This window comes from Glossina fuscipes, unplaced genomic scaffold (assembly GCF_014805625.2).
Source record: "Glossina fuscipes isolate IAEA_lab_2018 unplaced genomic scaffold, Yale_Gfus_2 88, whole genome shotgun sequence".
NCBI lineage: Eukaryota > Metazoa > Arthropoda > Insecta > Diptera > Glossinidae > Glossina > Glossina fuscipes.
This window is the reverse complement of record NW_023998442.1, coordinates 650,798-667,764: the sequence shown is the minus strand read 5'-3', so window position 1 is coordinate 667,764 and position 16,967 is coordinate 650,798. Positions and strand designations below refer to the sequence as shown.

Here is a 16,967-nt window from a genome sequence, read left to right as displayed (position 1 = left end):
TTTTTTTTTTTGTTATTATTATTATTTACTTATTTATTTATTTTTTTGTTTTTTAATATTATAGTTGTTGTTGTTGTTGTTGTTGTTGTTGTTGTTGTTGTTGTTGTTGTTGTTGCTTTGTTTTTTATGAAAATGAACTAAACCGAGAGACGGAGAAAGAGAGAGAGAGAGAGAGAGCGTGAGAGAACCTTGAAGAAACCAGTTTAACTATTCTAATGTCAATGCCATTGCAGTGGCAATGGTTCCACCACATGATGGTGTAAATGCATAAAGTACGTAATATATAAAAACACATACCTGACCAACAACACCTCTTAGTCTCATGACGATTGTGAACGTGTGCGTATTGTATATGCACGAGATAACAACACAAACCATAACAACTAAAAGGACAACAACTACATGTGTATGTATACATATGTATATATATATATATATATATATACAGATGCATTATGCATATGAGTATACACACACCTACATACACACTTGTCAGCATACACATAAGAATACTGTTTGGACAATTTTTTATAAAGATGAATGTTTTTTTTTTTTTTTTGTTTTCACCAAGTTCGCGATTAACGACATTTAAAATGATCTAATGTTTTCATTTAACCCTTTCGTTGCTGGAGCCACAACAGGCCAGACGGTGTTATTATTTAAGTATGATAAGAATTGTTATTTAGTTTTGTCGGATGTGTCCATAACGTCCTGAATAAGTGAATTTGACAAAGCGACACACATAACTGATAGATAAACAATTGCTTTGGTAGCCCAGTCCTTACCATAAGGTGAAACAAATATCATAAACTGATAATAAGGCACTCATCACATAATTGTAACGCCATGCTTAGGTAAAAAAAATCTGATCGTCCCATATGTGGAACGCTAGTAGGAAAAGGATTAATTGGTAATCAACTCATTACGAAGAAAAGAAGAATTATTTTCGCACTCGAAGACCTTCTACTCTTACTATTATTAATATTATTGCTGTTTGTATAATACTCACTTGAATCCTTTATCATCATCGATACCGTTGACAACACCATTTGTTCCGGTGACTTGATCATCCTTCTTTAAGCCATTTGAATCAAATGGTGAATTCCCCTTCTCTTTATCATCGTGTGACTGCAAATAAACAGCGAAAACAGATGAAAGGAAATAAATTGAAGTAACAAACAACAGTTGGTAATCTGCCCAAAAGTGGGAAAATCATAAGTTATTTATTTTGAAAGGATACAAATACATGCACAGACGCAGACAAGCTTATAAACAAATAAATAAAAGTTCATTTTAGGACATTGAGACAGGCACTAAAATGTAATCAGCGTAACGAAACCGGAAATAAAGACAAACACAACACAAATGCAACGGACGTCCTGTCACATACAAGCGGACCAAAAAAAAAAAAAAAAAAAAAACAACCAACGCCCAAACGTCTATTAAACTTCATAATAAAAATAATTTTAAAAGGTGAACGGGATTTATAGAATGTTAGAATTAGCGAATTTGTGAAAAAGATAACTTTATATGGCCATTATATAGATATTACTATGACGTAATATTGGGAATGTACTTTCAAAAGCAGCAATATGAAGAGGACGTAAGGCCTTTTTAAAGAAGTCAACCACTTACCTTATCACTATCATCGAATTTTAAGCTTCTCAGTCGTGGTTCCAAGCCTGACAAAGGACTGTCTTTATTTGTCGGCGATCCTCCTAAAACGTATTCAACCATTTTAACTCCCAGACCACTTGTCGAATCGCGAGGACTACAAATTCAAAAAAAAAAAAAAAAATTATTATATTATTATTATTAAGAACAATTTTGCTTAACTTAAAAGTATATCTTTTTTTAATTGCTTCTTCAACACTTAAAATTTAAAGAAAATTATACTTGAAAGCGAAATATTTAAAAATTTATTTTAAAAAAATTTTTATTTAAAGCAAAAGGGTTTTTTTTTTTTAAATTTTTATTAAAAAAAAAAATCCTTAAAAAAAAAAACATCCTTAAAATTTCTTTTAATTTAAAGCTTTAATAAAGTTTTCTATCTAAAGGATTTCTTAATAAGAAGGTTTTTTGTTTCAAATAAATTTTGAATATTTCGTTGAAATAAAAACAGAAGGGTTAAAATGCGTTTTGAATTTGAAAAAAAAACATTCTTGTCTTATAAATAAAAAAATTTATTTTACTAAAAAGAAAACCTTATTGAAAAAATATATTTTGAAAAAAAAATGATTTAAAAAAAGATATTCAAAACAATCCTTTTAGTAAAAAAAAAATTTTTTATTAAGAAAATATATTCCAAGTAACGGATTTAAAAGAAAATGTTTTTAAGTTTCTTTTTTTATTTTTATTAGAAGAAAATATTTCTTTAAAAAAAATTATTAAAAAAGTAAGAAAATTATATTCAGTTGTGATCGAGTCTTTTTTATCCATCACCGTGATCTTACGATTAAAAACAAAGAAGAAGAAGGAAACTACAAAAGAACTACTCTATAACATTGCATGGGCGCGCGGTTGACTTTTTCTATTTGCAGAAAAAAAGTGTGATTTTATACGGTATACGAGTTGTGCTATATGAATAACGAGCAATCAACACGTAAGGCAAAGTTGTTCTCAGCTTTTGCAGGTCATGCAGGTACGTGGCCATTGCAGACATATCCTTTGGAATGTTGAAGTCAGTTTCAAATTATTTGCAAATTTGTAGGCGACAGAAAACAACATGGACAGACGGACAGACAAGCTTAGTTCGATCCGGAAAGTGATTGCGAATCAATCGGTGTTATTAATAGAACAGGTAGTTTATCTCGAATCCTTCTGGGTGTTGCATACATTCGCCCAATTTTATATACAATCGTGTACCCCAACTGGTACAGGGTATGAAAAGATATATATATGTAGACAAATAAACAAATAAATTAGTTGTTAACATTTCAAAGTTTTTGCTTTCTACTACCACTGCATACTAGCTTTCTGTTAGAAAAATCTTCCCCGCCTTCATCGCTGCAGGATGGGGAAGTATGTTAATTTTGTCGAAACTTTTGTAACGCCCAAAAGGATGCTTCAAAGACACTGCAATGTACATATGTTCTTGATTAGAGTAAAGTTCCAAATCGACTTAAGCATGTCCGTCTGTCCACCTGTGTAAGGTCTGTTGTAAACATTCTCCTGACCGCGGGAATGAAACTATCGATTGGCATTAAAAATATACGAACTTGGTTCAAGGGAACGCCTATGCAACAAACAATGTAATCAAACTTTGGTTTTCGAGTTTACTGCTTATTATACATGAAGCACAACACCATACACTATATAAATCTCGACATTTATTTTGAAAACAGAAAAAATCAGCCGCGCCCATCCCATGAAGATTTAATTCTCTTTCCTTTTTTTTTAAGTCTTCTTTGGGATACCGATGATGGGATATAAAGAATACGGTCGCGACCAAATATAATTTTATTCCTTTTTTTTTTTTTGTTTTTTTTACCTTAATATTCCGGCATTTGCGCTCACTGTTGTATCTGGTGCCTGGGGAAAAGTACGTGGCCTGGGTAATATAGTTTCTCCTTGCGTCGACCATGGTGAATCTTTCCAAACGTGTGGATCCCCAATATGTAAGGGATTTAAGGGGCCACCGGTAGAGGCACCTTTGCCATCGGATTTCTCCCATAGCTTTTTGGCAGTGGATGTAGTAATCTGTAAAACATGAAAAAAACAGTTCATTTAGTTAATTAATTTAAAATAAAAATAAAGAGAAAAAGAAAAGACAATCCCTTTAAAATCCTTTTAAATAATTTATGGCCACAAGAGAAAGAATTTATTGCGTACATGGCGACCGGCCGGTTTAACTTATAAATCAATTGTTGGTGGCATCCAAAAAACTTTCTGACTTTCTTACTCCACAGGGGCCACTAGGCACTGCACACTATGACTTTTACTATTTTTCTCGTTAGCATTTGAAAATTGCTGCTCCATTGAATTGTATAAGTAATTTGGACTTTTTGGTTAATTTAATTGACAATTATTGCAGAAAGAAACAATATCGAGCAAATATAATGGAAAAAAAAAATGGAAAAAAACACAATAGTGAATGTATTGCTACTCCTACGTGCTGAAGTAGTGCTTTCCAAGGGAAATGCAATCATTTATGTTGGTGTAAGGGTTGCTGCTGCTGCTGCTGCTGCTGTTAGCTGTTGTAGGTTAGCTAGGTAGTAGGCAAACATGACAGCAAAAAAAAAAAAAAAAAAAAGAAATGGACAGACTTTAATTGTTTATGAGATTTCATAAATGAAACAATTTTTCTTTTCTAAATCATGTTTAACTAGGAAATGAAAATCATACCTAACGGCTATGTGTTACTACTACTAACTACTCATTGTTGCCACAAAGAAGAGAAAGGTCAACACACCCGTACAACATTATTTGTGACAAATGTTCCATACACTAGCATGCATTGTACTTAATCTCTTGAACATAAACCACAGTTGCAGCAGAACGACGAGAAGGTGAAAATGGAAGAAAAAAAAAAAAAACAAAGTTAAAAAATGAAAAACAACCAAGCAGCACACATCACCTAATAGTACCTACCTAAATACACCTTTCAAAAAAATGAACAACTATAATAAATTTTCTCACATGTCCAAAAGAATGGAAAAATTACGAGTTGAACGTGTTAAATGTGGATATTTCTTACTACATGTGTAGTAGTGACTGACTGACTGACTGACTGACTGACTGACTGACTGACTGACCACTTGAGAATACCACCGGGAGAAAAACTACTTTTCTTTTATTTCTTTCATTTTAAAGTTCTAGTCTATTCCACGTAAATTATACAATTGACAGAGAAGAGGTGAAAAGAAAAGAAACAAGAATTTATAGCTTTTTTTTTTCGAAATTACTTGCTTCCATAGAATTTTTACCGCAAAAGCGTGCAAATAATTCTATTCATTATTTTCATTGCTCATATGCTGGAGAAATTCATTTTGACATAATATGTCGCCTTTTAAACCAAAACTAATAGAAACCACAAGCCAAACTCATTAGAGAACTCATTTAAGAACTTGGCGTTAATAACCGTGACGATAGCGTGATGAGATCTCTGATGCACATTGACATAGGTATGGTTTTTCTGTTTCTTTAAGTTAAATTCCATTACTGCCTAAAAGCAACTTTATTTCTTCTTCTTGTTACTATGGCATCATCCCTCATATAAAGATTATGGATGTTATGCTGCTAAAATCTATAATTCAACCGAAATTAAATTGTATTTATATGTTCGGGTTCGATTTTTAGTACGCTTGTGTTAAAAAAAAAGAAGTTTACGAGGGAGAAATATATTTAGATGTTTGCAAGAAAACTTTACGGTATGGCACTTGATGCTATTCTGTGGTATTCTTCGATTTGCTTATTACGCATTCTACACTATCGCATACTACTTTATGCTACTCTGTACTATTCAATGCTACGGTATGCTACCATATGCTGGTCTAAGCTAATCGTACGTCGTTGTATGGTATTTTATACTGTTTGAAGCCACTGTTCGGTATTTTTTGTTGTAGCATACTGATCTATATGATTTTATGCTGGTATGCTACTACGCTTTTCTACGCAGATCTATGTTAGTCCGTTGCATTCTGCATTCTGCACTCTACTCTATGCTATTGTTGGCTATTATTCACGATGCTGTTTTGCTGTATTCTACACTAATAATAGTGTAGGCTGTGCTATACTAACGCATTTTATGGTATTCTATGCTATTTATGCTGCGCTACCTATGCAGTGTTCTGCTATTTTATCTTATCGCCTAATACTCGTCACTTTTCAATTCTATTGTAAAAACATGCGCTGATCATCCTTATCATCCCGTAGTATTGTGTGCTAAATGTTTTTGCTCTCTGCTCTCTGCTCTCTGCTCTTGCTAGATCATCGTGGACACTATTTCACGATATTCACTTCTATCTTGATTGGTTTGTTCTATTTTGGGGTATTATAGGCCGTCCTATGCTAATCTCGTATGCTGGATGCTATTTTACGGTGTATTGTAAGGCCTAAGGTAATATATCATATGTTTTGAGTAATTCGTTGATATACTTTGCTGATCTGTATAGATGTAGGCTATTTCTTACCACTATACTACCCTACGCAATTATATCTACTCTACACTTTTATATGCTTTCATACACCATCCATGTTTTTCTACGCCATTCTGTACTATTTATGCTGTTCTTTGCCATCCTGTATTATTAAGTGCTATTTTTTGTTTTTCTGCGGTATTCAACGTCATTTTATGCTAACAGTCTGTATTGAGCCTATGCTGATCTATGTATTTTGCGAAAGTCTTTGCTATACCCTATTATTGTAAGTTATTCCACATTATCCTACCTTATGCTGGTTTAACACATTCTGTGATATTTTCTGCTGTTCTAAGATATTCTACTGTATGTTATCATATGCTATGCTATGCTATGCTATGCTATGCTATGCTATGCTAATTGTACATTGTTCTATAATAGTTACGATGTTCTGTAATAGTTTCTGCCTTTCTCTTCGACGGTATGCTGTTTTCTATGTTATTCTAGGCAACGTCTGATTTTCTATGTTCTTAGAAAGTTGCATATTTTATTCTTTTTTTTTTTTGTTATGGGAATTCTTAAAGCCGCAAATATTGCAGCAAAATGAGAATTGCTATTAAACTGCTAATAATATTTTGCAAGCTAGTCAAAAGGAGAGGAATAGATAACATTACCCAGACAACATTTGGCGTAGTGTCCCCAATATTTAAGAAGAAAAAGAAGAAGAAAAAGGAAAATATCCATAGCCTCCGCTTGGCAACATATTGCGAAAGTTGTTAAGAAAATGAGCTGAGATGTGTCACTGTATCCGATTCATTCATTAGTCATTTCCACATGTTCCGTGACGACGTTTTTTCCCTAATGACGCTATGCAAAAATGTACCGACGTCTAGGATAGTTTTAAAACCCGATGCGGAATTTAGCTACTGTGAGAAACGTAAAAACACGCGTAGCTAAGGACGAATAATCCTTTGAATAATTCATATTTCACTGTTACTTCATTATCAATGATCAAGTTCAATTGAAATAAAAAAAATAAATAAATAAAAAACAGTCCCACAGTTTAGTAGTTAACTAAAACCAAGTTTTGTTATGCAGAGGAAAACCACCGACGGACAAAACCAGACCGATTTATAATGAAATGTCATAATGATTAAGACAATTTTTTCCAGACTGGCAAACTTAATAGCAACGATGAAATGAGCAAGTGACAGTTAGTTCGTGTTGAGTTGACAGCATAAATGTTCACTTTAAAATTTATTGCTAATAATGTGCTGATGTAATGTGACGTAAACATTATCACAAAAATATATGTAATTGCGATTTCACTGCTGGAAATATAACTAATAGAATATGTGCACTTGTGTGCATCATATATATGAATACGAAACCCTGTTATGTGAATCGTCATTGAAGTTGAATGCGTCACTTCAAATTAACGTATTTTCTTAAACTAAAAAATCTTCAGAGCACATCGAAGTAATTTTGTTCTCAAAAAAAAAAAAAAAAAAAAAAAAAAAAATCAAAAAAAAATTTCTCCCTTTTTATAAATATTTCGATTCGATGGCGGATGTATACAATCATTTAGTTTTCTCGGACGCATGCACGTACGTATTCGTGTTTATAGAAATAAATGCGAAAATCTCTTCATCTTCCTCTTTGCGCATGAACTTGCATTTGCGGCTGGCTTGTGGTAATAAACATTTCGATTTTTCTTTCTTGTTTTTTTCTCTCGAATATTTTTGCATAATTTCGTGTTTGTGTTTACAAAAATTGTGTTTTTTTCACGTTAGTTATTATATTGAACTCCATTCAATATTACAAGCAGTAAAAATGTGTTACATATATATACATATGTATTACATATATATACATACATACATACAAACATACATATATGCAAGCACGTACTTATTTTTGTTTTGTCTAAAAACTATCAGGAATTTTTGAAAAAAAAAAAAATGAAAAAATTATGCATCAACGGTTTCATTATTGACGTCAAATTAGGCCTTGTCACGTTCGAAAGAATCCTGCCAAAGAATAAATTAATCCCATATACATAATTTTGTATGCTGTTTCCCCACTAAAGCTCTTCGCTCTTTTATGTCTTCAACGGATCAAAAAGATTTCGTTCAAGTGATAAATTCTGCTGTAGGGAAAAGAAACATAACTGAGACAGCCACCTGAGATGACTGCCTTTCGATTGCTTCAGGTGTCAAAATGAATGAAATTGGGTTTCCTTGTGCAACGATGTGTTCCGTCCGTTCCACAAATGTCAGTCCAAAAGTGTTTTCATGTTTCTCTCATATCATCTGCTGCTCGACCATCAACTCCCACCTCTGAGGTTTAAAGGCTATGACAGCATTTTCAGCAAATAAGTGAGAGGAACATTTTGTGAAACGTAGAGTTTCATGCAAACCTTGTATGCCTCACAGCACAGCACAGCACAGCACTTAAAGATATCATTCATCTTACTTGCAATGCACAACTTTGTCACCTAAAGCCTATCTACGTAAACAATCGTTTTCTGATCATCAGTTAAAACCAAAAGTAGGAAAATGGTTGGAAAAGAGTGTGGCACTGGCAGCATAGTGATGCCCACTTTTCTTTGGGACAGTTTTCGCAGGTTTTCTTCCAACACATTCTATACTAGGCGTTTTACTACCAGCTTCCCTTTTTTTTTGCCACGCCCATCGCTTTCGTCGCAACTTTATCGGGATAAATTTAGATAATTCCTTTTTTGTGTTGCTTAAGAACGACATAAAGCTTTGAATTCCACACATATCTCTATCGGCATAAACCCAAGGCAGTGCTGGAAACACCTTGCAAAAATTAGTAATGGGAATGGATTGTAACATATCGATTTATAAAATTGGAATACAAACGCATTTAAGTGGGTGCGTACTGAAAATGGCACGCGTGATCGAGAATGCGTTAGTGATCGCCGCGACTGTATTAGACCCTGTTCATGGCGCAGGCCAGTAACGCTTGAATGGGAACGCCCATAACGCACTATAACTCAACCCCTAATTCTTCTAAGTGGGTCTGTGAAGAATAAACAGCTTTACCTTCAACATGAATGATTTCTTTAACTCGCTTTTCGTGTTTGATTTTTATCCGTTTCCGATAATGTTTTGTGTTCACTCTTTATCACCCACCACTTTTCAACACTACGAGTAGAGCAGTAATAGTAACAGTAACTCCACCCTAGTGGAGTAGTTTAGTAGTCTTATTGTTTCAGATTGTAAATCTAACTAAACTTTCCCACTCTGAGCGAAATTGATTTTCGACTGAGCGTAAACATCAAATCCCACAAATTGAAAAAGGTGAATCCATTTGTTGTTTTAGGGATGTTGTTTGACCAAATCTTTCCCTTTAATCTACACATTGAACTATCTATAAATAAAGCTAGATCTGGACTCGACTTTTTTAAACAGTAGTCGAGAGCGCTTGGCAACCCATATGTTAGGAAAGAGCTATTCATTAGTTTCGGGAGATCAATACTTGAAGATGGCTCAATTTTATGGTCTTCTTCCTAAAGATGCCACGTTGACTCAATTCACTCAGTTCGAAAACAATTTCCGCTTTTTGCCGTGAGAAATTTAAGTCGAAGCTCGCTTCACCGATTGCTTCCTTAGGAAAATGAAATACCTTTGCTGATCTTATCCATTAGAAAAACGTAGATTTATCTTTGGTATTTTCTTCTTAGTTAACTTAGTGAATAATGGTACTGTTAAGTGAGATAAACTGCAATGTTCCAAGTTCCAAGTCTTCTTGAAGCTGAATTTTCATAAAGCTCAATCAACGTATATGCAACTGTGGGCTTTTCAACTCATTTAGGTGCCTTTGTAAAAATCTATATGGTATCTATAACTCTTCCTCTCAATACCCGACTCTTTAAAACCCTGTCGTAGCTACTCCCTATAGCATGTGGGCTCTACCTAATTGTTAATCGTTGAAGCTTCGCATGACTCGTAGATAGAACTAAAGATGTTCTTCGTAATGGGTTGTCAAACTTGTGCGTGCTTGCTATGGTTTACTGGTTCAGTACCACAAATAAGATCTCAAATTTCGATTGGGAGCGTGCCGCTGGTGTGCTCAGTGAGTACATGTTTTTCCTTCTCTTTTTTCCCCTGTTTGTTTGCTTATATACGAAATTTTGTTTTATTTTTCTTTATCTTTTGAACGCAAATTTTATATGCGATGCTGTAGCATTCGTGCACAAAAATGGAAATAATTGAACACGCCTACCCAATATTATAGTTTACCAAACTTTAATTCTCTTCTCAATACATTGGATAGTGCGTGAAGGCAAGCTTCAAAAACCCCATAAAGTATATAAGTTTTTTTCTATTAACAGCGTCGAAATACGCCTACGCATGCCTCCCTGTTTGTCTGCCCACCTGTCTGCTGTATAGCATCTGCGATAAACATTCTCACCTATCACCTAAAAATTTGCCAGAGATTTTGAGATAGACCAGATAGGTAAAAGAACACGCCTACAATGTCCATACCAAAACTGACCATATCTGTGCTTTGCGTGTCGTTCCCTCGTCACCGACTGCAACAGATGCATGCTATATATTTCCCTAAAATTACTCTACCAAAATAGACAGAAAGTAGTCACACCCACACCCCGTTTCTATGAAAATCCATATATATATCCTTTCTTTCAATCTTTGATCGATGTCGGGAATCAACCTAATTCGGCTGTATGTGTGTGCGTAGGATAAATTTCTTGTGTATATAAACAAAGATATGGATAAATAAATAAAAATCATCTTATTTAAAACTCTTCTAAAGCGATGTTGTAAACATTAATGCGTTCGCAGAGAACAGTCCTATTTTGACAAATTGGTCTACCTTCTATATTAGAAAGACCAGTACGGCCTTTTTTATATCTTTAGTGAATCCTCTTCTATACAACTTATGAAATCTTTCTTTCAAGAAAGAATTGTATACCGCCCCAGGTAAGTTGGAATGTAGCCAGTCAGGCTAATTCGTTTTCAGATTGGATTATACCAAATTGAAAATCAAATCATTTGACGTCTTATAGGTACATAAGAAAATCGCGAGCATCAGGTCAGAGTTCGAGAGTTAAAATCTCAGTGCGATGGAAAGCACTTGGACGTAGCCATAGCGAGTACTGAATCGGTAAAGGCATAAAACTTATCGTTTGGTCACACACATGCAGCAGTTTGCAGCCTCTCTCCTATATATATATATATTTACATAAAGGGGGCATTTACTAAGTGATTCAATAAAAAACACAATTTCTGTGGCAATGATCCATTTGCGAGCGGATTAGCTTTAAATAGACTTACAAAGTGATTTCGTGTACATTCACAACTCCACTAAACTATGAAACTAAATTCAAAATAATAAATTTCGGTTACTTTATGCACAGAATATGAGAAAAAGAAAAAAAAAAAAAAGAACAGAACAGAAAAAAAACGGTCTATGTGCGCATGTTTATGTTTACAGACTTAATGCTTTAAAAGGCATTTTAATCTTGACATAGATTTTTTATAGGATTTGTGGTTGTTGTTGCTATCGTTACTGTTGTTCTTGATTTTTTTTTTTTTTTTTTTTTGCTACAGTTGTGTGCTATTCGATTTATATTTGTAAACAAGCCACTAAACAACATATACGTTTCGTAAATAAATACAATTAGCAGCAAACGTTAGATATTTTTTTTTCAATTTTTTTTTTTTTTTTTTTGTTAAGATTGTGTTTTTCAAAATTTTTCAAATGCTTGAAAAATTATCACATAAAAAAAAGCTTGCGCTTTAAAGCAACGGTCACTTCCGCTATATTTTTTGACAAACGAACGCACCCTCATTTATTGAACCGGTTGGGCCTAATCGCCGCAACAGTGTACACATACATGTACTCATATACTTTACTTAAAATACATACATATACGGCAAACTCAATACTACCGCGTCTGTCATCGACGCGTGTTAATACTTTTTTTGGGAACAAACAAAAAAAAAAAAAAAAAGGAAAAGAAAAGAAAAACCATTTAAAATTTTTATTTTCGTATAGTCATCAATACAATTTGTGTTAAATAAATACGGAGAGGAGAGTGAATACAGATCATCGGTTGGAAGGTGTAAAGCCAAACAGGCAGCAATCAACTGAACGTTCGTTTTCACATTTTCGCTTTCGTTTATTTTCATTATTACGCGCACGCGTTTTATGCGTTTCGCTAAAAGCATTTTTACGCATTTGACGCGTAAGTGTAACGCAAATTTGAATAAAAAACAAAAAAAAAAGTGAAAGTTCCATTGAAGTACTGATCAATATTTAGCTTTTAGCCTAAAATAACTCCAAAAAAGCAATGAATTTTTGTTAAAATGGTAACAAAATCTGATTTTCCGCTTTACGCAGATTATAAGAATTTTTACGACCAATTTTATTATGAGTTTTTTGCTGCAAGATTATGCAAAAGTTCATCTCGCTCACAATCAACAAAAAAAAAAAAAAAAAAAAAAAAACGCATACAAAACTGCGCGCAATAAAAACTATGCTGCAGCAGTTTACTTAAAGCTTAATCCACTTTTACTCAAGTGGCATATAACTGTGCTAAGAGTAGTTATGGATAAGCGTACTCAAAACCACGTTGTAGTAAAAGCCGCCAACTCAAGTGACATAATGTATGCTACGCTTATAAGTGACCTCAAATGTAATTTTGTTTTGCTTGAAAAATATACCTAAATCTCTTTTTGTGTTACACAATACATATGCATAAAAATTAAGCGTAAATTGAATTCACTTGAATATAACAACGAGGCTTAGCGAGGCAGCCTAGCTTTTGCACAATCAATTTATTTGGTTCGTGGGCATTTAACGTTAAAAATTTATTTATTTTTTTTTTTTTTTAAATAAAAGCCCATTTATAAGATCCTTCTCTAATTAGCCCTTATATCTTCGCACAGGATGAGCCTGATAGGCTCGCAGTTAAGAAGGCCAGTAGACGAACTTACATTTGCATTCATTTGTCTCTCCAAACAAGATATAGGTAAACCGTTATACGCGAACCTGTATATTTTGTATCCTTTATACCAGTTGTGTTACAGGAAATATTAAATTTGTGCGGACTTATGTAACACGCACAAATGCTGAAGATAGGCGCACCTTCTATTACGCCGGTCGATTCAAAATCGGAATCATTTTCTGAATCGATGGAAGCCTATCTGTGTCTGTCCATGAACATGTTAAAAACAAGATATTTTGAATTTTGTTTGTGAATCGCTCGGGGCCATATCCACAGAAAGCAGAAAATATCGGCTTAAAGCGCCAATGATCGAAAATTTTGCACAAATAATTCACAAAGCCGACTTGAGATTGGTGTCTGGAAGTGAGCCTCGAGTTAATCGAACAGCTAAGCGATCAAACTGAAAATTAATGAAACACTTTGCCTTGCTAAAGAAATGGGTCGTAGTAATGAATATTACCGACGTGACCTAAAGGGAATTTGATATTCTTGTTACTTTTTCACTTAAGGCGCAAATTGTCGTAGCAAAAATGAACTAAAGTAATGTAAAAAAAAATTATTATTGATAATTAAGCACACGCGAACATAATTTCCCTAATACAAATATACGGGCCTACTTTGAATTATAAACGGTTTCGCGTTTAAGTCAACAGACGTACCCAAATCAAGGATAACCCGTTTCCAAGGTACGTTTCGTTTTGACTTGCTTGGAGGTTATGTCGTTATAGTGGTTCCTTTTCTTCAATTCACAAAATACGCTTCAATATCTTTAAAAATTTATTCGTATTTACTAAAATTCAAAAGGACAGACAAACTTTCATCAGCATAATGAACATTTCGGTACACGAAGAACAGAAGCATTAGTAGTTAAGGAAAAGATTGCTGCCCTAAAAAAAGGCCATGCTGTTAAGAGCAATTCTCATCTAACTTACGCAAAATGTTCACCACGTATCCCGTACAAAATTGCACATAGCAACGCGTTCAGGTAAAAACCGCAAGACGAATGTCTCTTGCTCCTATCAATTCTTGTGTACCCTGAACCGAATCCTAAAGGATAGTATATTTCATAGGTCCATCATAGACGTGGCCAAGTGGGCCAACAAGTACGACAGCGTCTAGCTGTTGCAAACGGAATAAAAACTTAGTGTAAACCGAATCATTGGTGTTTAACCGGCATAATAAATTTTAAATTCTTACACTTAAATAAATACAAACATTCTCAAGGCCGGAGAGTTCATTTGTCAGATGTTTTGTATCACACGTAACCCCAATTGCTCTTGCTTTTTACTGAACTAAAAATATAATTAAATGAAATATGTGCTCAAACAAAAAATTTTGACAAACGTTTAATGCAAAGTGACTGTAACGGAAACAAATCGAGCATTTTAACGCTATAAACATATTTATCGGAGACGTGATGATCTAATCAGATCTATTTATCTTGCTTTCCTTCCGCTTTTAAACTTTTGCTTAGAAAATCTTTACTCTAGAAATTGTTGGTGAAAGTTTTTCTTATTATTTTTTCTTGCCTCAGGTTACGCTTAAAAATCAAATGAAGCCCTGACTTCTTTGCTCAGACCATTTTCAATTTTTCATCATCAGTAAAATTTCCATTGTAAAAATCTTCTAAATCTTATCCAAAGTCTCTCTACATTTACCAGAAAATCATATATATAACTCACCGGCCAATAAGTTCGTAGCATGAGATATAAATGTCGGCACTATTAATGAAACCACATAATATCAGTATTGACCTTGGAATGAAATTTGTCAAAATTTCATGAAAATTTCAACATTTCGCCTACTAGTTCACAAATCCCAGCTGTTTTGGTGACGCTGCTTGGCTATTAACTAATTAATACACGCTACCAAAGGTAATAGCGCTTTTTATTGATTGAGTGCTTCTGTTCATAATAGATAATAAAAATATTTGGACCAAATCAAATTTCAAATCTAAGAACTTAGTAAAAATATAGTAAACTGTTTTAATTTTCGAAGATCTGATGAAAAAATTTATTTCGAAATTTTTCTGAAATATTCCACTTGACTACTAGACCTGGTATTAGATCCAAGTATAGAAAATGTGTACAACGGAAAAAACAAAACAATCTCTGAAATTAAGGAACTATATCTTCCCTAAAAAGCTAATCGCGCAACTGACCTAGAATCGTACTCAGTTTTGCGGGAATTTTGAGAAATACTCGGCATAAGTACCTCATGAAATGTCATTCTCAATATGCACATTTTTTGTAGCAAACGCGTTTTCCATTACAAAATTTTTTTAAATATTCTAATTTAAAAACAAAGCAATTTAAAGAACTACAGTGAGCCATGGCCCACCATTAAGTATCCTAGACCACTTCTCTAAATAAAGTTATTCATGTAACGACATAACAAAATAAGGTGTTATATGGGAAGCGGTCGAATAATCCGATCCGATCCGAACCGCTTTCAATAGCGTTCGGCCTTAGGACAAAACTTGCCAGCGTACAAAATTTCATCGAAATATCTAAAAATGCTTGCGACCTGTACAAAAAAAGGAGACAGTTAGACGGGCAGGCAGATAGGCTTAATTCGATTCAGGAAGTAATTCGAAAAATGATTCCGACTCGATGAGTATATTTTTACATTGTCTTAAAGTTCTATTTTGATTAAAAACAAGAAAGAGAAAAGGAAGAAGAAGAAAAAGAAGAACATGAAAACGTATCCCGTGTCTGATTATAATATTATCTACAAATGTATGAAAGAAGCCCTTGAAGCTTCCCGACAAAGAAAAGCAAAATAAGTTATCAAAGCAACCACAGCAATACAAACAAACAGCGAGAATAAAACCCATTTCGAGATTTAAACGTGAATCCTAAGGGATTATTAGAATCATCGAAATGATACAGACAACGGACTTACTTAGCAACTTAACCGAATACCCCAAGAGGTTATGTTTATTTTAAAGGTTTAGCTTTCTTGGAGGTATCTGATCACTAACGAATGCTAACGGATAGGGCAAATAAAGAGACCACCTGCTTTCGATGGTCAAAACTTGCGAAAAACAAAAAATTGGTTAGATTTGTTGACGAGTGGCTCATCCGTTTACATAAATTGCGTTATAGAAAATTTTTAAATAAATTATTTAAAAACCTACAAATGTTTAATTCTCGTGCAGCAGAGCAAACGCACAAAAAAAAAAAAAGGAAAAAAAAAACTGTAACAATAACAATAACCAAAGTCAAAGGTATTAGTAGGAGAGGAGGGAAAGAAGGAGGATAGCGAGCTCTTTATTGAATACATTTTATAGCTAAGCAGAAGTGTTGCATTGCAAAGTGTACACTTGAAAGGCTCTTGAATAATCAATGCAATGTTGACAACCTTATAAAAACTTTTTATTGTTTATACAATCGATATATTATATAGTGTATGCGTGATGGATACGTTGCTGTTAGCCACATAAAACACAGCGCATATGGTACCGCTTAGCTTGTGTATTAAATACATCATTTATTTCCCTTGTTTAGCTTTCGTTGATACGTATATATTTAGATATTTTACTCATTATTCATTTATTCATTCAGAATCAGTTTTATTCACGTATAGATAGATATATTTACAAATACATCTATGCATATATACATATAATGCTTAGTAGTATAAGACTTTGCCTATTCTAGGCTTTTAACTACAGTTTCATGTTTATGTAAATTTCAACATAGGGCCAGTGAAGCAAAGACAAACAGACAGAACGTTACTATGTTACTATGTATGGATGTGTATGTATGTATGTGTGTATGCACGTTTTTGTGTGGATGTGTGTATGCGTGTGTGTATGCATGTATGTATGTGTGTATGCATGTATGTATGTATGTATGTATGTATGTATGTATGTATGTATGTATGTA

General features: G+C 33.7%; 1 protein-coding gene across 2 annotated transcripts in view; it reads right to left on the bottom strand.

The window, feature by feature from the left end:
* The window catches only part of LOC119638334 (maternal protein pumilio), a 421,934-nt gene that overhangs the window by 390,162 nt on the left and 14,805 nt on the right, over positions 1-16,967 (bottom strand). For both annotated transcript variants that reach the window (XM_038035068.1, XM_038035069.1), the window contains exons 2-4: positions 3,491-3,699; positions 1,636-1,771; positions 1,010-1,128 (exon numbers count right to left, since the gene is read on the bottom strand). In XM_038035068.1, the coding sequence (XP_037890996.1) occupies positions 1,010-1,128; positions 1,636-1,771; positions 3,491-3,699 (464 nt within the window). The remainder of the gene's footprint in view (positions 1-1,009; positions 1,129-1,635; positions 1,772-3,490; positions 3,700-16,967) is intronic.